At 36.3% G+C, this 27,416-nt stretch overlaps 1 protein-coding gene across 7 annotated transcripts in view; it reads left to right on the top strand.

The window, feature by feature from the left end:
• SEMA3D (semaphorin 3D) overlaps window positions 1-27,416 on the top strand; it is a 197,287-nt gene that overhangs the window by 104,531 nt on the left and 65,340 nt on the right. For all 7 annotated transcript variants that reach the window (XM_057730880.1, XM_057730875.1, XM_057730877.1 and 4 more), the window contains 4 exons: window positions 2,250-2,312; window positions 11,236-11,355; window positions 16,294-16,387; window positions 18,979-19,107. In XM_057730880.1, coding sequence (XP_057586863.1) covers window positions 2,250-2,312; window positions 11,236-11,355; window positions 16,294-16,387; window positions 18,979-19,107 — 406 coding nt within the window. The remainder of the gene's footprint in view (window positions 1-2,249; window positions 2,313-11,235; window positions 11,356-16,293; window positions 16,388-18,978; window positions 19,108-27,416) is intronic.

Below are 27,416 nucleotides of genomic sequence, written 5' to 3'. Positions count from 1 at the left end.
CAGCTACAGTATTTTATTTTTGCTATTCATGTATTCATTTATTTAGGACTTCATGATTTCAGGTTGATGATTGACTATTGTCAATTGGCCTATGTATAGCCCACTTTGATTCATTTATTTACTAACTTACATTACTTAGTTGTTGTTTTTTAAATATTTATTTATTGGTTGATTGCATTGGGTCTTCATTGCTGCGCATGGGCTTTCTCTAGTTGTGGAGTGGGGGCTACTCTTTGTTGCAGTGCACGGGCTTCTTATTGTGGTGGCTTCTCTTGTTGTGGAGCACGGGCTCTAGGTGCATGGGCTTCAGTAGTTGTGGCATGTGGGCTCAACAGTTGTGGCTCGTGGGCTCTAGAGCGCAGGCTCAGTAGTTGTGGCGCACGGGCTTAGTTGCTCTGCGGCATGTGGGATCTTCCCCGCCCAGGGATCGAACCTGTGTCCCTTGCTTTGGCAGGCGGATTCTTAACCACTCTGCTACCAGGGAAATCCCTTAGTTGTTTTTAATTATGTATGAAACACCTGAAAATGCACCATCCAGAACAAAAGCTAAAATCTGTTAAGCTGTTTCTTACCATCAATTTAATCTTTTTTTTTTTGCCAGTCTTGGGTAACCATCTTTCTGAATCCTATATTCATCACTCTTTTGCTTTTCTTCTTACATATTTACTATATCTACCTATATACCTAAAGAGTGCCTTTTATCTTAGTTGTTTTTAAGGTTATTCTAAGGAGATCATGCTGTTTGTGATTTTGGGGAATGTAGTTTTTTCACCTAATAATGAATTGCTAAGGTCCATTCATGTTGCTTTTCATTGCTGTAGTCCATTCATGTTTTATTGCTGGCTACTGTTCAAAATTATGTGAAAGTATAATTGCAGTGATTTAAACCATTCTGAATAAATAGCATCTTTAGGTCTTCATTGTGCACCACATCCAGGTTAGCTGGTCACCTGAGCCTGCTGCCGGCTCAATGACCCTATCTATGTACATCCTTTGATTATAATTTGTAATTGTTAAAATGTGCTCCAAAGGAACAACCTTACTTCATTTAAAAATCTCAGTAATGTCGTTGTATTTGTCTATGTAAGATTGCAAGTGCCATTCTATGTTCTTTTCTTTATTCAGAGACATAAAACCCTAAAATTTCACTATGAAGAGAATATCAGTGGCTTTTAAATCCTTTGTTCATTCCAGGTTTAACAAGTCTCTTTCAGTGTATTCCCTCAGGATATTTTCCTTTTTCCTCACCTATTAAAATATTTTGTGCTAACATTGGTGAGAAACATCATAAAAGTTTGTCAGGGACTCTTGGAACATATAAGCTGCTTGACTTTCTTGCTTCTTCTTGCCCATAGCTTATCAAAGAGCATTTCTTTCTGGAAGCTAATGGAGTAATGTAACTATTTTGGGCCTTATTTTGAAAAACTTCCTGGAAGAATTTCTAGTGTGTTAAAAACAAAATAAATTATTTGTGATAAATTCAAGACTGTTAAAGCATGACTAAAAGTGACCTGTCAAGGAGTCTGTTGCCTTTGTCCTTATGCATTTGCCCAGGTAACATTTTTTATGTAGTGGTTGAGGGCCCCCAGTTCAAAGGACAGACTTTGGGTCATATTTTGGCTCTGTTGCGAACCAGCTTCATGGCCCTTGACTTGTTATTTAATGACTGTATGAAGAAATTTTCTGACCTGAAAATGGGGAGAGTAGGGACAGCTATGTTATAGGGCTGTTTGAGATTTAAATGAGATAATGCTTATAGTCTTATTTAGTGTTTAACTAAATATTGTCAACAAATTCGTCCTGGTCTTTGACTTGGGTGATAACTTATGCTCGTGACAAAGAGCTGTTTCTCACACCTTATTGCATGTGTTTACAATGCACTGCCACTCTGAGCAAACCCAGAAAAACTGGGTAAAAAGAATCTCTTACCTAAGTGAACGCTAACCTGAAATTCTGTTGACGTCACAATAAGACGTTGTGGCCTACTCAACATGATTTATCTATTATTAAATACATTGAAAAAGAAATTCAAAGATTAACAGGTAGAAATGGATGATTCTGCCCAGGTTTTTTATAATCTTTTTAGGGTGGCTTTGGAAAATATTTAAATCTCAGAATTCTTACACCATAGCTAACAACATGCTTTTGGCTTGATATCCACTCTTTAATTTCACACACTCACTTTCCTAATTAGAATTGTGGGGTGTTTTAGATATTCAGATTCTAACACACCTTGAAATGTTTTACAGATTTATTGGCCTGCTGCAAAGGAACGGGTGGAATTGTGTAAATTAGCTGGGAAAGATGCCAATGTAAGTATGAGACTTTAAAAAACATCTTTGTTAAACTGGTACTGATATGATAACAAATATTTATATTGGGTTTTATTGAATTAATGGCATTAGTGTATTATTTTTAAGACTACACTAATACTCTGTGTAAAGATTAATATGGTATAAAATATTTCTACCTTGCCAAAAGGAATGACATTATTCTCAGAAATTTAGAAATACTACACTTTCTGAAGTGTTAATTCTGACTGTATTTTCTTCACACACACACACAGAATCTCAGAAATGCATTTAAAATATTTAAAACTAAACCATCAGAAAATACTGTCTTTCTAGGATTGTGTATTTTTCATCTAATGCATGTATTTTGTGAAGGTACACAAAATCTTCAGTTGTTTTAGTGTTATAAACACAGTTGAGATTTTATTTAATTTGGGGTGAAATTAAACTTAAAACATCTTGTAGATGTTTTAAGAAATCTTCCAAAAGTAAACACTTTAGTGATATTAACAAAGATTGGTTGAAAATGAATAACACAGCATTCTGAACTAAGAACTAGAAATAATTTAAGCATAATGATAGGAAATAACTCGTAAAGGATAAATAGTGGGGTCCTCGTATAAACTTCTAGTTCAAGCTCCCTGAAGGACCAGAGAAACCCCTTTGACAGGTATAACTGCCCTCATCACCTTTGGGGTGTCTTGTCTGGATTGCTTTTGCACTGTGCAAGCTGTCCTCCACTTTCCCCCAAATTGTGTTGCCTGTTTTATCTCTAGCAGTGCTGTGGCTCTCACAGCCTCTTCTCATCTGAATGTTCTGATTCAGGCCAGATGCTCTGCGTTCTGCCCTGACTTCTTGCACTGTAATGATAGGGAGAATTACTCTTTTTAGGCAAAACAAATCACTTCCAGAATGTAACTCAAGATGAAAAAGTTCTAACTTTGGGCAGAAACATGGCCATCATGAGGCTTCCTTGGCAGCATCTTGGAATGTTTCCTGTAACCCCTATCACCCAGGAGTATTAAACTGAGCAGTGCCCTCATATTTGATAACAGCAAATAGTGAGTGTTATTTGAAAGCATACTTAGATTTTAAAATTCTCGCTTTATTATCATGATAAAGGTAAAGCAACATGACATATGTCACCTAATGAAATTAAGGGGAAGCTTAGAAGACTAAGTATCCAAAACAACAGGTTTATTCATTCATTTACTCAACAAATAATATTTATTTATTAATAATATTTATTAAGAGCATACATATGTGCATAAATAGTGTGTGAAAGCTTTCATGGATCTTTTAATCTAATGAAGGATACAGATATTACACAGAAGATAACTTATATGTGGCCACTGTACAGTTAGGCACAGGTTCAACATCTATAAACTCAGCCAACCATGGATCAAAAATATCTGCCCCCCCACCCCCACCAAAAAAATCCAGAAAGTTTCAAAAAGCAAACTTGAATTTACTGCTTACTGGCAACTATTTACATAGTGTTTCCATTGCATTTACAATTGCTTACATAGCATTTACATTGTATTAAGTATTATAAGTAATCTAGAGATGATTTAAAGTATATGGAAAGATGTGTGTAGGTTGTTTGCCATTTTATATAAGGGACTGGAGCATCCCCGGATTTTGATATCTGTCAGGGTCTTGGAACCAATCCACCAAGGATACCGGAGGATGACTGTCCTACAAAACAACATAATCAAAACAAAAGAAAGGAACTTTTGGTTATGCCTGATTTTGTATTCCGCTAGTGTTAAATGTGATCTTTTCAGGCACATTTATGTTAGCAGAAATGTATCAGAGAGTGTTTGCTTCAAATGCAACAGGAAACAGTTTTTACCATTTATTTTACTAGAAATGAAAGAGATTAAACTGATCTAGAATTTATTCTTCCTCCCGTGTCTCTAATCTCTTCACCCTGTTCAGTGTCAGGTGCCCTGTGAGCAGGTGCCCAGGTCTGCAAAAGTAACAGTACTTTTTTGATCTCATGGGAATAAAAGATGCTTTGGTTTTGATCTTTCAAAATTACTTTGTTGCATAATAGTAGAAGCATGTCATACACAGTGTGAACACTTTTATGTTTTGTGTTTCGCCAGTGTTGAGTGTATGATAAAGAGGCAAGTAGGAAAAGGGTTTTAAATTTACTCCAATAAAGTCATGTCAGTTTTCCCATGGGATAGATGAGGGCTAAACACACATGGTCAAACAATCAGTGGAGTTTTAATTGTGACAGTGTTCTCCTTTCAGTGTGTTCACTAATTCCAGTTATATAGTAACTCAGTTGCCCCTTTTATTAAGCTAAAGCAAAGGGTGATAAACTTTTCTGAAGGTGGTATCCTAGAGAGCACATAAGACCCAGTGTGTGAAACCTATTCTTCCAATTCAATTGTATTTGAGAGCTGGTAGTCACCTCTAACTTTAAGTATACCTACTGTTAACCTAGGATTAGAGATTTTGGGAGCTTTTCTCTTTTTACTGAAGTCTGTAAAGTTTGCTGTTGAATTATGTAGGGATAATACAACTCTTTGTCTCCTTTTTAATTTGTCCCTTTAAAATAATATTGTGTTTTTTTCCCTTTCTTTTTTTTTATTAACTGGCACCATGGGGTTTGGGACCATTGAATGTAAGGGCTCTCCCAGGGACTGGGTAATGAAGGCAGAAGATCTCTGGTTTCTCATTGGTGGTTTCATCAGTGATACTGAAATATATGACACAGAGATCAAATTTCCTGAGCAAAGCATTCGATTATATGGCCTGATGCTATAAGGACAGTTGTGTAGAATATTTGAAGTTGGAACTAATCTAGTAGATACACATCTCATATATATATATATATATATATGATGTGTATTCTATATATTATATCATATACTATATATATATAGTATTTTAGAGTTACTGAGAATAGCTAACATTTTTATAACACTTACCACGTTCCAGGAACTGCTTTCAATGTGTTATGCCTATAATCTCGTTTAATCCTTACAACAATACTGTATGTTAGATTTTATTATTATTCCTCATTTTCCAGATGAGAAGACTGAGGCCAAAACAATTAAATGGCTTGCCCAATATTACATACCTAGTAAATAGTGAAGCCAGGAATTAAATCCAGAAGGCTTGCCCCACGATCTGTGCTCTTATAAAACACTATAATCTACACATTAAGGTCTGAGTTCTATGTGTAAGGGCTAAAAACTGTATCCCTCAAATCATTTCTTTCTTCAGTATCACCATAATACAGATCCTCATTTTACACCATTACATAGATTCTGGCCAACCGAAAACTTGAAATAAATGTGTGGTTTTATTAACATCTTTTACTACCCTTGGCATTACCCTTTCTCCTCCTTTCTCTCTAGTAATTTTTACCTACATCCCAAGAGTGTGTTTAGAATTAACAAGTGTTTGGAAAGACTGTCCCTTTACACGAAGGTACTATATAACTGAGAAATAGTGACTTATTGACCATAATGAAAGTTAGCTAATTGGAGTGGGGAGGGAGGAAGAGGAAACAAGGAAGAACTATTCCACTTTCTTGAGCACCGCCTCCAGTTTAATCCAAGGAAGGGAAGAGGTGACAGAAAGCTATTTGGTCACATTTCGGTTTTGCTTAGAATATTATTCAAAAGAAAGTCACTAAAGAAATGTCTGATCCTGCTATAAAAGAGTGGGGTAAACCCTCAGTCCAAGCAAAAGAATGCACGGGGTGTGGGCAGCCTGGAGCGTTTGTCAGCTTAACTGTAGGGGCACAGAACCCTGTCAATAGAGACATTCCATAGGGTTAAAGGAGCTCTGACGTTCTCTGATTATATTCTTTTTTTTTTAAGAACATCTAAAAGTAAAACAAAGTGTTCATTGTAGAAAGTTTGCAAATTATATAGAATTCATCTGTAAATACTTCTTCCCCCATGAACATTACCCAGAGATAGCTGGTGACATTTTGATGTTTATTCTTCTATCTTATCTATTTACTATTTTTCAGAATGAAATCATTGTATACATAGTCCCTTAGAACATTTTTTTTTTCACTTCGCAGACTGCCATGAGCATTTTCCCATGTCGTTAAATTCCTTTTTATAACACTACTTTTAATAGCTGCACTGCATTCCTTTATATATTATTTCATCAATCCCCTATTGTTAGAGTTTTGGTCTATATCCAGTTTTTACTAATGTAAATGATGCTGCACATGAAAAACCTTATATATAAATATTGTGAACATCTTCAGTTATTGAGTAGAATTACTGGTCAAAGGATATAAAATCTTTTATATACATTGTAAAATGGCCCTCCAGAAAGCTGATGCTTCTTATGCTTTAACCAGCAGTGCGTGCTCCTAAGAGGGTGTATTTCCCCATACCCTTGCTAATGTTGGAGGCAATACACAGTTACTGTTTAATACGAATACATTAATAAATGAAATAAATGTAGTTAGCTTTTGCCAACAAAAGAAAATTATTTTTGTTGTTTTAACTTGAAATCCTCTCATTACTATAAGTGCTAAATATTTTATATAGTTGTAAAATTAGGATTTACATTCATTTATTATTACTTTCTGATCCACTCACATAAAAAACATTCTTTCCTAGTTATCCTGTTTGATATATAGATCTTTATAGGCATACCTCTCAATTTTTTCCTTTAAAATGTTTTTCTTTGCCCTTCTACCACAACTGATTTTTGCTCTGTAGAATCTCCCCTTTTAGATGTTTCATTTTTAAGAGAGAAATGTGATACTGTATTTAGATTTTCATATACTTATTAAAATATTTTCAACATTTTAAGACCTAAACAGATATCTTTGCAGACTGAATTCTATCAGAAGTCTGCTAGACATAACTAAGATGTAGCACAATGGTAGGCATTGGCGAAAGGTCAAAAAATATTTGAGGATCACAATATTCTGCAAAATATGCTCAACACAGAAACAGACCAGGTTCTTAATCATAAGTGTCTTTTCATATATAACCTCAGTAACGTAAAATTAATGATTATAAATCAGTTATCAGAAATACACATAAAGCTATATTGGATTTAATTGGACTATATGTAAGGTTAGAGAATTACAAGTCCTTCTGCTTTGCTAATATTTTTCCAGGTATTAGGGGGAAACTAAAACTCTGTTACTACATAAACTAATATTGTGATTTCTCTAAGTATTGTTGTTTCATGTCTGTTTTATTTATTTAACTGTATACCTATATATAAGGATATGTATGAGAGGTAAATATTGAAACAAATAATATTATTTGAGCGAATTAGAAAGTTGGTACTTGTCTTTAATTCTGTCTGTCTCTTTCTTGCAGTGGAGAGTTAAGGTGGGAAGGAGAGTAGGTAGGAAGCATAGGGAAGGAAGGAAAGATGCAGTTCTTTTCCAAGGTTGAGTGTATTACTCACTGAATTGAATTGCTTGGTCACGGGCAACAACCCTTGCCATTGTGGGCGATAGCTGATAAATTAGCCAGCTTCCAGGGAAAGTTAAAAAAAGCTGCTTCTCGAATTTATCTTTCTTCATGCCTCACAGAATTACACCACCATTAATAGCCATGCTGGTGACTAAGTGAATTAAATCAAGTTAATTATTGCTAGTGCTATTTAAGCAAAACTTTGAACCTTTATAAATGAAAAGAGAAATCATTGTAAAGGCTTTTGCTTCACTTCCAGTGTTTGGCTGAAATGTCCACCCCAGGCAGAATCTAAAATAAGAGACCTTATCTTTTAGAATCTCTGTTCCAGGTTTCTTTCCTGCAGGCAATCAGTGCCTTTTCATTGCCTCCAGGTTTTGTACAGAACTGCCCTCCATCAACTTCACCACAGAAAACTCTGAGCAGGTTTTTTGTAAACTGTGTCAGGTAACTCAGGATACATTGTTCTATTCCATGGCAGTCCAATCTGAGAGAAGAGAGGAATTTCATAAATAAATCCTTGGTAACATCTCACCAAGTTAAAAACGAGGATAATAGGTTACTTTCCAGGGCTGCCTGCATTTTAATAAAGTACTTCCAGGAAAGTTAAAGGATGGGAATATTTTAGGTGTGATTCAGAGCTTTTTCTTTATCATCACTCAAATTATATCTCCTATGTGTATAGAACTTCACTCTGGGCCTTATTTGCCTTTTTAAACAGTGCTGTGTCTCTCACAGTCCCTAATCTTTCTGACTTTATAATTTATAATCTAGAAAGGCAGTTGTTTTATTTCTTTACACAAATATTTATTTCACAGTCTTGTAAAATTACTGTGTTAGTCGGCTTGGGCTACCATAACAAAATACCATAAACCAGGCTGCTTAAACAACAGACATTTATTTCTCACAGTTTTGGAGGCTGGGAAATCCAAGATCAAAGTGCAGGCTAACTTGGTTCCTGGTGAAAGTTCTCATCTTGACTTGCAGGTGGCTGTCTTCCTGTGATATCTGCACAGGCAGAGAGAGTGAGATCAAGCGCCCTGGTCTCTTCTTATAAAAGCACTAATCCTATCATGAGGATCTCCCTCTCCTAACCTCTTCTAAAGCTAATTATCTCCTAAAGGCCTCACCTCCTAATACCATCACCCTGGGAGGTTTAGGGTTTCAACCTATGCATTTGGGGAGGACACAAATACTCACTTCATAACAATTACCATCTAAATTCTATGACTCTTCCATAAAATGGAGCTTTTGAAAAAATGGTGAAATCACTGGCAGTGAGTCAGTCCCACCTCACTCCAGGCATATGACTGTACTCTTCCCCTCCCTGTGTACTGTTCCTTGTGTAGATTTCACCCTGCATAAATCTCTTCATGGGGAAAAGAACAATCAATAAAAGTCCCTTCAGTCAGCATGTGTGAGCAAAATGAAGGCTGGAGAATATTAAAATCTCTTACCCTAGCAGTGAAGCCGTCATTAGAGCTTATCTGATGATCAAATACATTTTTAGTCTTTTTTGCCTTGGCTTATCTCATATTACTGTGTCATTTGTTCAAAACCATTAGTAGGGCATATTTACTCTCTGAACTAGGTTTTCGTTTGCTGTTGTCTAACATGATGTAAAGGAACATGAAGCTAGTTCTCTTTGTGGCCTTTGTGTCAATAGCAAATAAATTCTCTTCATCAAACACTTTAATGGAAGGGTAGAAAACACATAATATGATTTTGTTAAACAAGATTTTGTGCCAGAAAATTGTCTTAATGAATAGAAAATTTTCCGTTCTTAGAAGTCTACATATAATAATTAATAATTACCTGAGAACATATACTAAACATATATATTCAGGATAATAAAGATGTCTGCAGTGTGATTTGCATATCCTCAGATATGACTTTTTTTTTTTTTTTTTTTTTGCAGCATACAACCTATGCAACCATATGCAGTGGCCCTGCTGTTGCTAAAGAGTGCTAACTCTTCCTACCTGATAAAGAAACATCTTTCCCTTGTGAGGCTAGCTGAGGGACTGAAACTGCCCTTTGATATAGTCTTAAGCAACTGCTTTCTTTATAAGGAAGCAGAGAGCAGAAAACTCAATAAGTTAGTTCTTTACAACATTTTTCTGTAGCAGAATGTGCAGATTTTATTCTCTGGGATCTACAAATTCTTGAGACAAAAGATTGCCAGAGTAGCCGGGACAAAGGAAGAACTAGGTACTAGGAACTCTGTACCACAGATATGCAGACATAGCAATTCATTCTAAAATCAGAACAGCCACTGAGATATTGATTATTTTGTATAGATCAAAATCGGGGTATGTGATAAACAGTTTTTAAATGTCATATTCTTTAATCCTCATAACAATCATAATCCTATCAGCTAAGTTGTTCACCTTTTAAAATTTTTATTGAATTTTAAAAATTATCCTACTAGTTAGGTCATTATCTTTTTTATTTTTATTTTTTAATATTTTCCTCCTAATGACCCTAACAACAACAGTGACCTGACAGGTGAAGGACCCATGGCCACTCGGACAGAGAGAAAATGGACTTTTCTCTGAATCTCAGTGGTTTCATAGATTTCTAACCTCCTTAGTAAAGACTGGCCCATCTGCTGGGTAGAGTTGATCTAGCATAAAAGTAAACTACTGCCCACTGTTTTCTCAGGAGTCTTTGGTTTCAGGAATCATAAAGCCATGGCTAAGAAATTGTTGCCAATAATTATGTAAAGATAAAGGATGACTTACAGGAGGTGAATTGAAAATAATATAACAAAAATGACTATTGTGAAAAATTGAGTCACTATTTACAAGTAACTGGGGGATAGAAAATAATTAAGTTATAAAGATATACGTTGTAAAGAAATATTTTTAGGCCTAAACATTTGCAAAAGAGGCAGAAATGTAAGTCTCTTAAAATTATGAGTTGGTATAAAAAACAAGAGATTCTTGGAATAAGCAGGAATTAAGCTAAGTCTTAAAGGCTTTGTAACATTGAAAATAAATGGAAATAAAGTAGTAGGGCATTCTGGAAAATAAGAATGACATAATATATAGGAAGACAAATCTGTGTTGAGTGTTTCGTTTAGTGTAGGCTGAGACAGTTGAAGTTGCACGCAGTAGAATCTATACGGGATAGACATTGTGGGAACATCAGAACGTGATGGGTTTGGTTCTGTAGGAAATCCTTGGAAGAAAGTATGGATCCCTCATTCATATCCTGCTTATGTTCATCCTCTAGGCCCCACTGAGTCCCACTACAGAGATGTGCATTCTAGCACTGTGATTAGTTCAAAACCTTCAAACTTCAAAAAGCTTCAAAGTCACTCATTTAAGCCATAGTTTCTAATTTGTTTTGCCTCCTTTGCTAAGTCAAAGTCAGGTGTTAAACATTTCTCATAAATCTTCTTTACTTTAGCTCTTACTTTTGATGGTTAATCTACTTGGAAAACAGCTGGTATGAATGATAATCTTTCAAATACCTGAATTGTTATGCTAATGCTTTTACTTTTTTACGCCCAATAGACGGAATGTGCAAATTTCATCCGGGTGCTTCAGCCCTATAACAAAACTCACGTATATGTGTGTGGAACTGGAGCATTTCACCCAATATGTGGATATATTGACCTTGGAATCTACAAGGAGGTAATGTAATGAAATAGCATGAAAACAATTTACTAACTTGTTACTTGTTACTTAAGGTAGATTTAAATATAAAGGTTGAATCGTATTCTGTATGAACTGAATAAAAACTTATATTCCCAACCACTGTATGAATTGCCTTTTTGATTATACACTTTATCCACCTAATAAAAATTTCTTCTATTAAAAGTTTTTTAGTGACATGATTAAAATTAATAGTGTAAAATGTTGAAAGTGCTTGTTTTCTAGGCTCTGTGTACACTTTTATTTTCTATTGAGTTTCCTTTATAACTAAGTCTCTTTAGTATGTTGCTGTTGGTAAAAATTCATTTCCCATAAGACCTTACGACAGAATGATATCTTATAAATTATTTAATTCTTCCCACCCAACAAATTCGACCTGTTACTTTAGTTTACGATAGTAGACACTAAATACAGATAATTTTAATGATTTTCTTAAAACTGTATAGGTGTTATCATACTAGACATATTCTTTTCTGCCAGACCAAACTGACATAGTGGAAATGTGGGACATATTAATTAGGAGTGATGTACTCCAGCTGTCAACGAGCATGTCAATAAATGAGAAACATGCAGATTACAATAATTTAATCAGCGACTAACATGTTAGAATGCTTTCTTTGTGTCATGGACTGTGCCAGGCACTTGACATGGATTGTTTTTTGGAATTTCACAACAGTCGTAATGAAGTTGGTACCTTTCTAACACCCAGTTTGCAAGTTAGTAAAAACTGAGTCTCCGTGGAACAAAATAGCATGCCTAAGGTCACCCAACTAATAAATGGTCTAGCACGGAGTTGAACCAGCATACTCCATCTCTAGAGGAAGTGTGCCCACGTGAGCTTTAGAAATATGTACTCTAACTCGTTTCTTTCTGCGGGTTGATGGCTCACACTGTCATCTTCATGTTTCTGTATATACTTCTTGTGAATAACCACACATACTTGCAGGGTAATTGGCTGCATGTTTGAAAGTAAAGTCTGGGCTCATGGTACAGCTTTCTTTACATTGATTTAACTGATGCAAGCAGAGATCAAACCCACAACTGTGGCTGGATAAATTTTTCTCTTTAACCAACTTGTCTAACCAGCCCAGACTCAATGGTTTGAAAGTAAAGCAACCCTGATGGTTAAATCTCTGAACCACTAGGAGACTTGGCAACTTGAATCCATCATTCTTTGTTGCTGGTGTAATGTTCTCTTGCCTGGCTTTGATGAAGGGTAATGTATAACAGTGGCTCATAGCATAGGGTGTAATTATACGAGATAGGCCCACAGCTTGGATGTGTTGTGAGGCCTGGGGCTAAAGGCCAGACTCACAACCTGCTGAGGGATGCAAATACACTTCTTTAACTCCTAAAAGTCACAAGTGCTGAAAGGGAATTTAGAAGGAGCTAATTACTTAGCTTGAGACTGTCAAAAAGCCCTGGGGCAGTCAAATTTACAAGTTCTGTGAATAAGAGAATTATAAGTGAACAGGGGTATTGAGCCTTGTGAGTTTACCACTAGTCAGGAGTGCAGGTAATTGTATGGCAGCCCTGCTTGAAGACTGTTCACTTCTGAAATGAATTATTAGCCCAGGGTTCACTGTCCAGTTCAGAGGAAAGGCACTCCCTTTTTCAAATAGATAAGGTTGCTTCTAAGGTGGCTGGGAAGAGGGAACAGCAACAGATAACACGGATGGAGGAGAGAAGCCTGCAAAGCCCTCTTCCTGGAGACCACAGTTGTGTGGCTGGGGCAACGGGAAGAAAAGAGGAAACAGCTAAAATGAATCCCAGATTTCTATCTTTGGCAGTGAGTTGGAGAGCGGTGTTATTTATTGAGAAGAGAAGAGTAACAAATTTGTGGGGAAAATGGTGAGTTAGTTTTGTACATTCTGCATTTGAGAAATGTTCTGTAGGTCATGCCAAGTGGGCAGTTGGATCTGGATTTCAGGACAGAAGTCAGGGCTGTTGACAACACCTAGGGGTTTGAACATGGGGAGCCAGAGTTTGAATTATGGCCCCGGTCATTTACCAGCTCCATGGTCTTCTGCATAAACTTTCTAAGCTTCTGTTTATTCAGCAAAATGATGACAATAATAATAGTAACTCACACAGTTACTTTAAGAATAAAATGAGAAAATGTTTGCATAGGCTTTGGCATGGCGCTTGCTGCATTTCGGTCACCTAATACACAGCCGTATTAGGCAGCAACAACACAGAAAGGCAAAGAGGCAAGTATTTCAAAAGTATCTATATAAATTTTATTTAAAAGCAACGTCTGTGGGAAGTTGCTGTATAACAAAGGGAGATCAACTCGATGATGGGTGATACCTTAGAGGGCCAGGACAGGGAGGGTGGGGGGGCAGTCATGGGAGGGGGGGGATATGGGGATATGTGTATAAATACAGCTGATTGACTTTGGTGTGCCTCATAAGCTGGTACAAAAGTGTAAAGCAATTATATTCCAATAAGGAGTTTAAAAAATAAACAAAATAAATAAAAATAAAAACAATGTCTGCAATCCCTATCTATGTTATCTATCTACTCTGTAATACTGGGAGTGCCCGATAGTTGTTTAATAATTCGATTGGAAGTATGTTCTTTCTCCTGGAATCTCCCTTCTACTGCTGCAAATCTCATATTTAAATATTAATATAGTATTAATAATATTAACAATAGCTTTGCCTAGTTGTTGTGATGATTAAACATTTCCTATTCTTACCTTCTTATGTTTTTACTTCAACAGTAGTTCTCTGTGCAGTTTAGATGGGTCCAACAGTATTTCTCTGTGTGCAGTTTAGACGGGTACTTTTTGCGTAATCAATTAGGCTTAAGGAATTTAATGGGGAAAATCTTATAAAAATGAAGTTGTCTCAAAAGTTAAAGTGTCATGTCATTCAGTTTATCTCAGGAAGTCCATTTAATCGGCCGTTATTTTTTACCTCATTTTCCTGTTGGTGTCCTTAACTCTGGCTCAAGGACACTTGCTTTCCTGCTCTCCCCTTTCTCTAGGAGATTGTAAGGGGGACCTTGTCCTTACCCTCCACAAATACCAATTTTATGGGCTTATCTTGAGAATTTAACGAAATGTTGCATTTTGACAACAGAAGTCTGTACAACTATGAGGGTTTATCTAGGACTTTGCGTCAGCTATGACATTGTCCCAGATGTTTTCTTCTTTCTTTTTCAGCTTTTTACTCTAGTCTTCTGGCACAGCAGGATTTCGTTTACTTTTTCCCTTTACAACGTCCCATTATAGGCTTTCGAGTCAACAGTTCTGTTTGACCTGTGGAGAATAATGTGCCCTTAATGATATTTAAACATTCTTAAGAGCCGTGATCTGTAGGTGTTTTTTCCTGACATATCTCTAGCCCCATCCACAGTTGGGAAACATGCCCTGAATGTGTTCTCACTGGACTTTTTTCATGCCTGGGCGCCACATCACAACTTGTCATTAGCTGAACTGTGCTAACTAAACATCCTTGGGTTTGATCATATTACATGATCATGGTGAGTCTCTAAATTAATTTCAATGCAATTCTAAATCCATGAGTTTGAAATCCTGAGACTAGGTTACTTAAGAGCGTGAACTTTGGAGACAACCCTGAGTTCAAGCTCCTGCTTTGCCTCTTCCTCGCTATGTGATGCTGAACAACATACCCCCTTTGATTCTCAAAATTCCTCTAGTAAAGCTGGAATTCTTAAAGTAGCTACATCTGTAGGTTTATGGTGAAGATTCAAAGAGACTATGCACATGAAGTTCCTGGCCCATGGGTAGTACATGTTAACTGTTAGGTACCATCCCTCTTACTATTAAAGTGCATTTATTTAAAACTGAAATTCTGATTGTTAATCATGCTATTTAAACTGGTGCTACTATTTTTAAATAAGGCGGTGGTTACTGTTGGTCCTGTGAAAAAGAAAAAGATCTGAAATGACACATCATACAGTAATAATAATCGAAGTAATCCAGTTTTCTCTATCCCTTTTGCTTCTTTGCTTGCTTTCTAGATAGGTGGCACTGAATGACCCCTTTTAATTGCGTGTGTGCTCTGATATAACTTTGTAGATACGCCATCTAGAGAGGATGTCTGAAATGCTGAATTTGTCTAACTAGTGCATTTGCAGGCTGAGTCATCAGTCTTTTTGCTGGATGGTTAGTGTTGTCATTGTTATGAAACACTCAAGCTCATGGGGCCGCATTCATTATACATTCATATTTTTCTTGGAAAGTTCAACTTAAGATGTTTTTGTTTCCTGAATATTAAAAGTCTGCCAATGCCATTCTGTCTGTGGCCACTATTATACAAATAGATGTTTCTGCCAAAATAACTATGTGGCTTTAATGTGCACAGTGTTTTCATAATAGTGAAAATACTACAACAGAATTTTTTTTTGCCCACATGCATCAACAGCTCTGAAAGGGAACTGCCTGCCTTGCAACGCTTTTATGTCACTAAATTTACAAAATATCACAAGGCTTAAGTAATTTGGTATAGTGGCAGATGCTTAGGTAGATAGACCATAATAGTTATAAAAGTATAATTATTATAGTAAATTCATTCCTTTGAGGAGGAAATTGACTTATTTGCCTCAGTCAATTAGTTCGTAGGCTTAAGAAACAGGAGTGCTTGATGGTGATTTTGATTATGATACTGGCCCAGGCTAAATTGTTTGATGAGGATATTACTACTTCTGGTTGAAAAGCTCACTCTTTATTATCATCACTACTTTGGGCAAACGGAGACCAAAATATGGGAATTGAGTCTTGCCAGAAATAATATTTATGGAAGAGTGAAGAAGCCCAGCATGATGTGCAGGCTATATGCTTGGTTTTTGTTGAATTAATGAGTTAGAATTTAGTTCTTATCTCCTATGTTCTTGCTGATTCTATTTTTTTTTTTTAAATCTCACTTGTGTTAATATTTCTCATAACAGGAAGTTATGTTCAAACTAGACACGCATCATTTGGAGTCTGGCAGACTGAAATGTCCTTTTGATCCTCAGCAGCCTTTTGCTTCAGTAATGACAGGTAAGAGTGGTGATGGATAGTTCCTGCTTTTAGGGGTTTTTCTAAAAAGGTGTGTATATTCAACCACATTTTCTTAATGAGTTGAAGATTATTTTGGATTAATCGCCCATTGGCTGTTTGGTTGTAGTTTTTTTGTGTCATGTCTCTCTATGCTTAGCTCCTTATCCATGAAGTGGGGCTCCAGTAATCCTTAACATCTGCACAGTTACATTTTAAATGAACTTCAGGTTGAATTCTTTTTAATACAAATACACACTCACTTGTGCTATAATTTTACATGTAGATGTCTCAGATTTTCTTATATTTAGCTATGCGCCTATTTGGTTCACTATGGCAGTTAAATTTAGCAATTCCTTGAACATAATATGTTACAAAATATGTTGAAGGTTTGAGTGGGGGGATTAATAATAAGACATAAGTGGATAAATTAATAAAACAAATAAATCAGACTGTAGAATACAGATAATACAGTGCTATAATACCTCTCCCCCCAGTTTCACCATAACCTGATTACATTAATGGAAATGTGAAATTTTTGCCAGCACATTCAGTCTTCACTTGCTTTGTATACATCTTAAATTCTCTTACGGGAGGACCGTCCTATGTAAAGAAGGCAGTACTGTGTGGTCTGCAGTCTTTTCTGAGGAATGTCGGCATGACCTCTGAATTTCAACCATTATAAGGTCTCCTTTTGTCTTGGTTTGGTTCATGACTTTAGTCTCTTTTTATTTAACTTGTCCATCAGATGTTTGAATAGACGATCAGAGTGACACACCATGACATTTTAATTTTCACTTAGTGAGAACTAGTGCTCTTCCTTTGAAGTGAAAGTGTGTGTGTTTTTGTGCATTTTGAACATTATGTGACTAATGTTCAGTCATTATCCTCAGAAAATGAGATCGATGATTTGTGATTCTGATGTGTCAAGTAGAGTTGACACACCTTAAATAAAACACAATAGACTGTAGGCATTGGTGACCCCTCTTAGGAACCCCTGAGTAATTTAAATACAAAGAAGACAGTTTTGAAGCCTTCATATACAGATCCAACTTTTATGTTGAAATATACCATTTTTTTTTCTGGCAAAATGTTTGAATATTTATAATTTTATGTTTCGAATTAATGATATGTTTCCTTGACTCTTACCAAACTTTTTCTATAAAGTCTTTATGGAAATAATGACTTTTTAATGTTGTTATTTTGTTCTTCTATTTTTAAAAATTTGCCCCACAATGAAATATTGCCTTCCACCATATATAAGAGATGGAATCAGTACCATGTCTACATTTACTGCATGTAATTGGACTTCTCTCTTTTATGTGTATGCGTGTGTGTTTCCCCCTCTTTAGGAAGTTGACTGTTGGCATGAGTATTTAGGTTGGTTGTCTCAAACAGTTCAGTAAAAGTCTTATTTCCATGGATGTAATCAGAGGATTTTGAAGGTATCTGAATCACTTATGCAAAGGCAGAATTTTCAAGATAATGTTTCTGAGGAAAATTGAACTTCGGTGATAAAACAGTATTTGTAGTTGTTATATTTAGGCATTTAAAAAATCTAAATGCTCTGTAGAGATTAGCTATTTTTTAAATTTTACTCCATTAAGTGTAACCCCAAGTAGTTGAATATAAATATTTCTTGAAACAGAGGCTTGGCTCTCAAAGGGGTAATACATTCCACCGTAGGGACCGTATTCTTCCTGCCACACCCTGCCCCCCACCACGTGCTAACTAGCATTAGGGAAGATGGATCACCGTTCCCCTTTTCCAACCCCCATACTTCCCTCTCCTCTCACTCCTCTCCCTTCTATCCTTTCTTCCTCTCCTCCCCTCATTTTGCCACTCCTCCCCCTTCCTCATTCTTTCCACCCTCCTTCCCCTTCCCCACCTCTTTCTACCTCTCTCACCCCCCTTTCCCCCTTTTCTTCTCTCTCTCTCCTTCTTTCTCTGGTAAAACATGGATAGTCACTTTACATAAATAATAGGACAAAGAAGTTTGGTATGCAGTAATGGCAACATCTTTCCCTTTTCAGAAACTCCTGTTTATCAGAACTATTAGAGACATGATTAGCTACAAGGAATGCAACATGTTATAATTACAAAGTATGACTTCAGTGCTGAAAGCTCCCTTTCAGCAGAGGTTAGGCAAAGAAAAGCTGTGGTCACTGAGGTTGTGCTGGTTAAGTAAATACTAATTACACAATTCATTCCTCATTATGGCGTTTACTTTCTAAATATTTTTTTGTGTTGCTACAAAGAGGGACTCCTAATTATGATATATCTTTGAATTATTTGAGGGGAGAGGGGAAAGAAGAGGAGCTTAAACAGACACTCAATGCATGTGCAGTTATTAATTCAGAAGTCTTTGGCCTTTTTTATATTCAAGTATTTAGCATCAACTCAGCAAAGTTCATCGAGTTATCTTTTCTCCAACTAAGCAGATTTTTCAAAATTCGAAGGGGAAATTTAGGAAACAGTATATTCTGATGTTAAGCAATAAACATCTTTGGTTTCACGCTGAGAAATGAGTCTACTGTCAATAGTGTCTGCTGGTAAACTCTTAGAAGTCCTGTGTATTCTTTTCTCCCTTGCAGATGAGTACCTCTACTCTGGAACAGCTTCTGATTTCCTTGGCAAGGATACCGCATTCACACGCTCCCTTGGGCCTACTCATGACCACCATTACATCAGAACTGACATTTCAGAGCACCATTGGCTCAATGGTTAGTGATTTTTGCACTTGTGATTGTTTTGCCTTTGCTTTTGGGTAGATAAGAAACTCATGATTATTCATTCAGATGTGTTTTGGAGCATATAAAATACATTTGAAATAGTTCCTCATTGTGTTAGACAAGTCTCCAGAACCTGTTGTGTATATAATAATAATAGCTGACATTTATTGAGTGTGTGCTATTGTCCTTGAGATTGTTCCACGCTCTACTTGATTTTTTAAAATATTCGCAATGATGTAATGTGAGGGAAATATTATTATTATGTGCTTTTTAAAGATGAATAAACAGGGGTAGAGAGAAGTTGAGTAATTTGGTCAAGGTCTTAAAACTTGTCAGTTGCGGAGCTAGGGTTCAAGTTGGCAATCTTTCTCCTGTAGTCTGTTTTTTAATGGCTAAGCCAAATACTGCCTATGAGCATAATAGAAAGGGGTTAGATTGTAATGCTAACGTCTTTTGTTTAAAATAAAAATTCTATTTTGGTTAAAACATGTTTCCAAAATTTTATGCATAGTGCTATTGATATTAGTTTGATTACTTTTGTGTTTAGGGGTCATACAATATTCTGAGTTTTCAACAACAACAAAAAGACCTCCTAAATGAATGTATTCCTAAAGAAATAATGAAAGCCTTTTTTTTTTTTAATTTTCCTTTTGCCCCACTGTCTTACAACAGGTCAGGTTTTATCATGATTTTCTAAAGTTTTCTAATTAGCATAGGACTTTATTTCACCGTATGGCAGAATAACTGAACAATGCTATTTAAGCAGGCACACAGCCTTTCTCATTCCCATCATAAATATTGGATTTTTGTGGAGGAGACCTGGGTAGAGATTTCCTAGGGGCTATCTCTGTATCTCTCAGTATCATTCAAGCTGTGACAACATAAACAAAAGGGAAAAACACTTTTAAAACATTTCTTTAGTCAAAACCTCCAGGTTTGTTTGTTTACACAACAATGTTATCTCCATTGACCAAAAGATAACCCTATTAATAGAGTAAACAAATTTAGAATATCCCCAACTAAGTGATCACTGTTCACTTCTTAACACTCATATAAGGCAGGATGGTCTCCTTGAATATTGTGAGGTTTTTGTGGCAATAACTTGGTTTGAGAGTGACTCCATGGATTTTACCAGTAGGAAGCTTCATTACCTCTTTAGGTAACAAGATATTATGGCTTCAAGATGAAGTATAGATTGCATTTCCCAGTCTTGGGATGGCAAATGTCATCATATTGCCACTCATTTAAGAGATTATTCTATTTTTCCTTACCTGTGACATGTCCAGAAGAAGTAAACAGGATTGCTAAAACAGTAAATGTGGGAAATATTTATTCAACTATTATTTGCCTAACATGCCGTTCTTAGTGCTATGTGAAGAGAATTACAAAGTAGGAAGCCTTTGTGTTGGTTCAGCATTCTCTTAATAAACAACTTTTAAGGGCCTATGGCATACTGAATGTTCTTCTGCCCACTGGGCCTGCTGAGATTATAAGGGAGGGTCTCTGACCTCATAGATGATAAATGCCTGGAGCATTAGAAGAGAGTGGGTGAAGGGGCTGGAAAGCTGTAAATATTTGCCTGAAACTACTGTGACATTATCTATTATTTAATTCTTTATTTTAATTTTAATTTTATTGAAGTATAGTTGATTTACAACATTGTGTTAATTTCTGCTGTACAGCAAAGTGACTCAGGATATATATATCCTGAGGTTTATCACAGGATATTGAATATAGTTCCCTGTGCTATACAGTAGGACCTTGTTGTGTATCCATCCTGTATATACTAGTTTGCATCTGCTAACCCCAAACTCCCAAGTCCTTCTCTCCTCCACTCCCTTTCCCCCTTGGCAACCCCGAGTCTGTTTTCTGTGTCTGTGAGTCTGTTTCTGTTTCTTAAATATGTTCATTTGTGTCGTATTTTATATTCCACATATAAGTGATATCATATGATGTTTGTCTTTCTCTTTCTGATCTACTTCGTTTAGTATGACAATCTCTAGGTCCATCCATCTTGTTGCAAATGGCATTATTTCCTTATTTTTTATGGGCTAATATTCCACTGTATATATTTACATCTTCTTGACCATTCCTCTGTTGATGGATTTAATTCTTTATGTGTGTGTATCTTTTTTAAAGGTATAATTGACATTTAACATTATATTAGTTTCAGATGTATGATGTAATGATGCAATACTTGTATGTATTGCAAAATAATCACCACAATAAGTCTAGTTAGCTTCTGTCACCACATATAGTTACAGAATTTTTTTTCTTGTAATGAGAACTTTTAAGATTTACTTTCTAGCAACTTTCAGTTTTCAATACACTGTTATTAACTATAGTCATCATAATGTACATTTCATCCCCAGGATTTATTTATTTTATAACTGGAAATATGTACCTTTTGGACCCCCTTCACCAATTCCCTAATCTTAAAGGATCAAATCTTTGTCTTTTATAGTGGTAAGTGATAATAGCAGGAAGGGAAGACTAAAGGAGGAGGAGGACAGAGAGAGAGGGGGCCATTGCACCAAAAAAACAGGAAAATGAGGATGGGAAAGGGGGACGTGAGAATATACAGCAACAAATAACTGAAATAAAAGATATTTGCTTGGGAATAGAAGAATCCAAGGATATGAGGAAGAATTCAAGAGAAGATTTTGAATACTGGGAAAACGTGGCAATTAAATAAGTCAGTAGAAAGGAAGAAATTGAGGGAGGGAGAAAGGACACATAGTAGAGGTCAGTGGATTGAGTGCAGGCAAATGAAGTGGACTTAGGAGAACTACCATTTGTGGCTGTAGGACGTGTGAGGCAAATAGCTGAGTGTTAATAGCAGAGGGACCGTAGAACCTGATCTGCCCTGGACATTTCCAGTTTACCTTTGCTGTTGCTGAATTCTCTGAAGTATCCCAATTTAGACAAAAATTATAACTCTGTTTCTGTGGAACTGAATTACCTGAGTTTAAATCCTGGCTATCACTTCTTTGTGACCTTGGTCAAACCTTTCTTTGCGTTTAAATTCTTTGTCTAAAACTTTGGCATAATAATAGTATCTGTTCCCAGGATGTTAGAAGAATTAAATTAAATCCTATAAGGAAGTCTGATGGAAGGCAGTTGTGAAAGCAATTCAGTGTCAATGTTACCATCACTGCCATTAACTTATTATCATTATTCCTAAAGGTGAGAGATGTGGCAGGCGGTACTAAAGCCCTGGACCAAAAAGCTCAGATTCTCTGACATCTACTCAGCATTTTTAAGTATTGACCACCTTTTCCTTCTCTCTCGCTCCAGGTCATAATTCTGTGAGCTCATCCATTCTAATAGCTTTCTGTGCTCTTCTATGTTCTAGTGTTTCCTAAAACTGTATTTCCAACGTTTTCTTGTAACTAAGTGCCCTTAAAAATATTTATTTCTGTGTCTTACATTTTCATCTCAGATTAAACAAAAGGAACTAGTTGCTTAATATGGGAAAAAAGATATCTAAGCCTTGGCCTTGATTGTACAACTAAAGTGCTTTGAGATTTATACAAGTTGTCTAGTGATCTTTTGCTTGAGTTTCTTCAAATAAAGATATAAATATAGATATAAAAAGACTAATTGGACCTAAAATCTAAAATCCTGTGAGTCTAACTTAAAATTATCTTGTTTTCCCTTTCTAACCTGCCCTTCAATACCTGTTTCCTGATTTTTATCTATCTTAACTTTCTTAACTTCATCCACCCAGTTACCTTGAAGTTATCTTTAATTTCTTCCTCCCCTTTATCTCACTTTATCTAATCTATCACTAAGAGCCTTTACTTCCTTCAAAATATCTGTTGACCTTGTTCTTTCCATGGCCACCATCTTTCTTTAGGTCTCCATCACCTTGTCTCTGGTTTATTGCCACTATTTTATTGTTAACTCATTTCCCTATCTCTGGTCTCTTCTGCTTCAAATTTATTTTATATGGCAGCCATCCTAGTCACCGTATTAGGCACTGTTAAAGTATTATCTTATTTAGTGATATAATTTTGAGAGAATTACTATTTCCAGTTTATAGTTGGGGAAAGCTTAGAAGTCAGATAAATGGTCCGTGGTTAGACAGTTATTGGAAGTGAGAGTGAAACTCAGGTATGTCTCTCCAGCTCTAGACACTTTATTCTTCCCGGTGTGTGATACAGTCCATCAGCCTGAATTCTGCTCTTGTGATTGCGCATCCTCTGCTCTCGCAGCCTCACCGCAAACATGGGCCACATCTCAATGCCAGGCTGGGCAACAGCAAACTGAGGATGTGGGTCTGGTTATGGAGATCGTGGCAGACAGAGAAAGTGTGGTTAGGCAAGCAGTAGGGAAGACCTAGACTGTTAGCTGTAGTCATTATTGCGAACATTTGCTGAGGGACAGGCTGGCCAGAATCAGAAGAGCATAATGCTTTAGGAGACCCAGTCAGTCAGGAGCTTCTTGGTCCATAGAAACTAGGGCAAAGCAAGGAAGAAATGATAGAAACTATCAAATTTGAGATTCTTATAATGAGTAAGTACCTGAGGTGCTAAGAGAAAAGATTGACTTTCTTTTGGAGCATTTCTGTTCTCTATTCTGAGAAGTGGCCATTTTCCGGATATAGTCAGCCTAGGTGACTATTAGAGGTCCTAGAGGTCAAAGAGGGCATCCGGCTCCCCACAGGAATGTGAGGAGACAAAAAGCAGTGATTGCTGAAGGAACTGTGGTGACTTGGGGGAATATTAGACATTATCTTATTCGACCTTACATTCCACAAATTGAGACTCAGTGTGAAGAAGGGATGTGTTCAAGGCCAACCACCAGGCCCATCCTTCCATTATAATCCCAAACTTCTGACAAGGGTATTACACGATGTCTCCTGCATCTGGGGGCTTGACTGCCATTTTGCTGACAATTATGGGGATAAAGGCTCTGATTCTTCCTTAAACTGGAGCTGGCACAGCACAGTTACTGATACAGACTATTTGCGCTAAAGCTGCACTGTCCAATGTGGTAGACACGAGTCACATGTGGCTATTTAAACTCAAATTAATTAAAATTACATAAACTTAAAATTTGGTTTCTTAGTCACACTAATTACATTTCAAGTGTTCAGCCACATAGCCTAGAGGCTACCTTATTGGATAGCACAGATATAAAACATTTCCAGTCATCATAGAAATTTCTATTGGACAGCACTGGTCTGAAGTGTACTTTTTCTTAATTATGTATAATAGCATAATCACACAGTACAATACATATCCCATATAACAGTGCAATCCACAATCACAATGCAACACGTGTAAATTTTCTTTACTACAGCATGTAGATGTGAAGCTCGCTCCCGGGTTTTGCACAATTATTGCCAGGTTGAAACAATTGACAAGTACTTAATATTTCAAATAATGGGGTCAATGTCAATGCCTAATTAGTTTCTCATATATGTTATTACATCATTGTATTATTTACTTCTGGTTAGACAGTTTGAGGATTTTTTTCTGTTAAATTTTGCATTCTGTACTTTTATTTTTAGTTAAAAATCCTATCTTAACATGTCTGTAATGAACTAAACTCTTGTACATGTAAATAGATATTATGTTTAGATTAAGTGAAATACAAAAATTAAATTTGCAGTTGAGTAGTTAACTTTTTTTTTTTAATGAATTTATTTATTGGCTGCATGGGGTCTTCACTGCTGCAGGAGGGCTTTCTCTAGTTGTGGCAAGCAAAGGCTACTCTTCATTGTGAGGTGTGGGCTTCTCATTTTGGCGGCTTCTCTTGTTGTGGAGCATGGGCTCTACACACATGGGCTTCAGTAGTTGTGGCACGCAGGCTCAGTAGTTGTGGCTCGCGGGCTCTAGAGTGCAGGCTCAGTAGTTGTGGTGCACGGGTTTAGTTGCTCTGTGGCATGTGGAATCTTCCTGGCCCTGGGTTCGAACCCATGTCCCGTGCATTGGCAGGCGGATTCTTAACCACTGTGCCACCAGGGAAGTCCCAAGTATTTAATTCTTAAGATGAAGATTTTAAATAATTAACCTTATAAAAAATATGGTTCTACATGAATCATTTTTATCACTGAACTGCGTAGGCAGTTTAAAATCCTTGATGCTTGTGTGTATGCCATATTTGCTCTTTGTCCTGCCTGAATTTAACCAGTGAGATCAGCTAATCTCTTCAGTTACCAGCCCTAGGATCCTCGTCAGAGTTTCTTTAGGACTTTGCCTAATCCAATGCCAAAAGACATAGAAGTACGAATCTTGATGCTTCTTTGAGAATCGAATCTGCCTATTAAATACCTCACCAGGAGGGTGAAAAATTGCACAGATGAAATCCTATGGCAGTTCTAGAAGAAGACTTAGATAGTTGCACACTTTTCTTTATCAACTTAATCTTAGAACATACCAGGAAATGGGGATATAGATACAAGTCAGAATGGTTACTCAAACACAGCTGAGTTTTTATGAGAATGTTGGGATAAAACTAAGAAGTATGACCATTTGGAAAATGAAAATAAACCGTGATGCCTCAGATGCATGTGTTTTTGTTTTCTTTCCTGGAGTAGATGAGAACTTTTGTTTTAAATTTTCATTTTTAACATGTGGAGGTAGTTTTCATTTGAAGTTTCTCTTGGAGTACTGTTGTCTATAAATTTTCTTCCACACAGAAGGATAACATTTTTCAAAAATGGTAGGAAAAAGATATTACAAGAAGAAATAAAGGAAAGTAAGGAACTCACTGTGTATTAAGTCATGGTTTAGGTGTGCTCATCTGGGTAAAAAGAGCTTCATAAGGAGAAATGAAAGTGATGAGCATTTCAGGCCATGTGGATTTATGCCATTTTCATTTGGATGCGTCTCTTGGTGTCATGCTAAAAGTTCATTTGTGGAAATGCATGTGTTTCAAATGCCAAAGGGGAAAAATGTGCTCTAATAAAGCCCAGGTGTCTGTTGGTATGATTTTAAATTATTTAATTCAACTATGCATGTCATATACTGATGAAATGATATCTATTTTTATGCAAAGTTGGCAGCAAGTCAGAAAAGAGTTTCTATCATAAAATAATAACATAAATGTTCTAAGACACAGGACCACAGTTGAATCTGCAAGAAAGAAAACTCTATTCTTGAAACAGGTATTTATATTTTAACTCAAAATTACTTATTTAAATCACAGAATAGAGTACTATTGGATTCTCTTTCTTTATAATTAGATTTCTTCACATAATAAATATTTGGCTTAAACACTTCCACCATTTAATTTTCTTTCAGTACTCCTGAATAATTTTCTTGTAATACTTGGAAAAGAACCAACATTTAAAAGAGTCCAGTAAAACCAACAGTCACTGAATAAACACAAGACCATCTATGTTATATATTAGTTGAAAGTTAAAAGAAAAGTATCTATTCTATTTTGGAAAAGTATCTATTCTATTTTGCCCCATTGATATTATAATGAGATTCCTGGAATGGGGACTTTTGACCATTTCAAATGGCAATACCTGGCAACAACACCTGGATAATGTTTCGCATAGCCAAAGTGGGGTTGTTCTGTGTATTTCTACAATAGACTGTGAATTATCATATTTATTTGTATAACTTTTAGGCTGAGTACATTCTGCTTTGCTGTAGAGCTCTGTTACTCTTGAACTCTGCAAACGAGAGACCACCAATCCACTCATGTAACTACTTCTCCCATCTGTGTGTCCAAGGAAAGCTTTACAAGCAACTCTCTCCCTTGCACCGGACTCCTTTTTACCTGTAATGGTTTTCTGTTTCAGATCACTGAGATCTTATTCTCTCTGGAGAGAGAAGACTGCAAATTTTGTTCCACTATGTTATTTTTAAAAGTATAAATTCAACTCAATCATGAAGTAGTTCTGATATTAAAATTACAAGGGTCATCGTGCTGCATGGATAACTTCTACTTAAGATATATTTAAGTGCTATGATAAATTCTACTGGTATCATTCCCATTTTAAGCTCACATATTTGTTAAGATAAAACAAGCCCATCACATTCCTGTAATTTCTGTACAGTTTGTTTTATCCCTTTTTTTGTCCCACTCTCATTATGAAGACTTTGTATTTATCGTCAGTCTTCACTCCTCCTGTCCATCCATGCATCTGCATTACTGCCCTAGGGTTAATGAGTCTATGTCCTTTTCTGTATACAAAATGGTAATCTATGACTCTTAAACTCAGATTCTTGTAAGAATCACCTATAAGGTTTTATTTATTTTTATTCATATATTTAAAAAACACACATGCCACTGCCTCTGGAGGTTTGCATCCAGGTCGATGGCATTGAATTGGAGGC

The sequence above is a fragment of the Hippopotamus amphibius genome, chromosome 4, assembly GCF_030028045.1.
Source record: "Hippopotamus amphibius kiboko isolate mHipAmp2 chromosome 4, mHipAmp2.hap2, whole genome shotgun sequence".
In the NCBI taxonomy this organism is placed as follows: domain Eukaryota; kingdom Metazoa; phylum Chordata; class Mammalia; order Artiodactyla; family Hippopotamidae; genus Hippopotamus; species Hippopotamus amphibius.
Note: the sequence above shows the minus strand (reverse complement) of the source record. Positions and strands in the feature narration are given on the sequence as shown.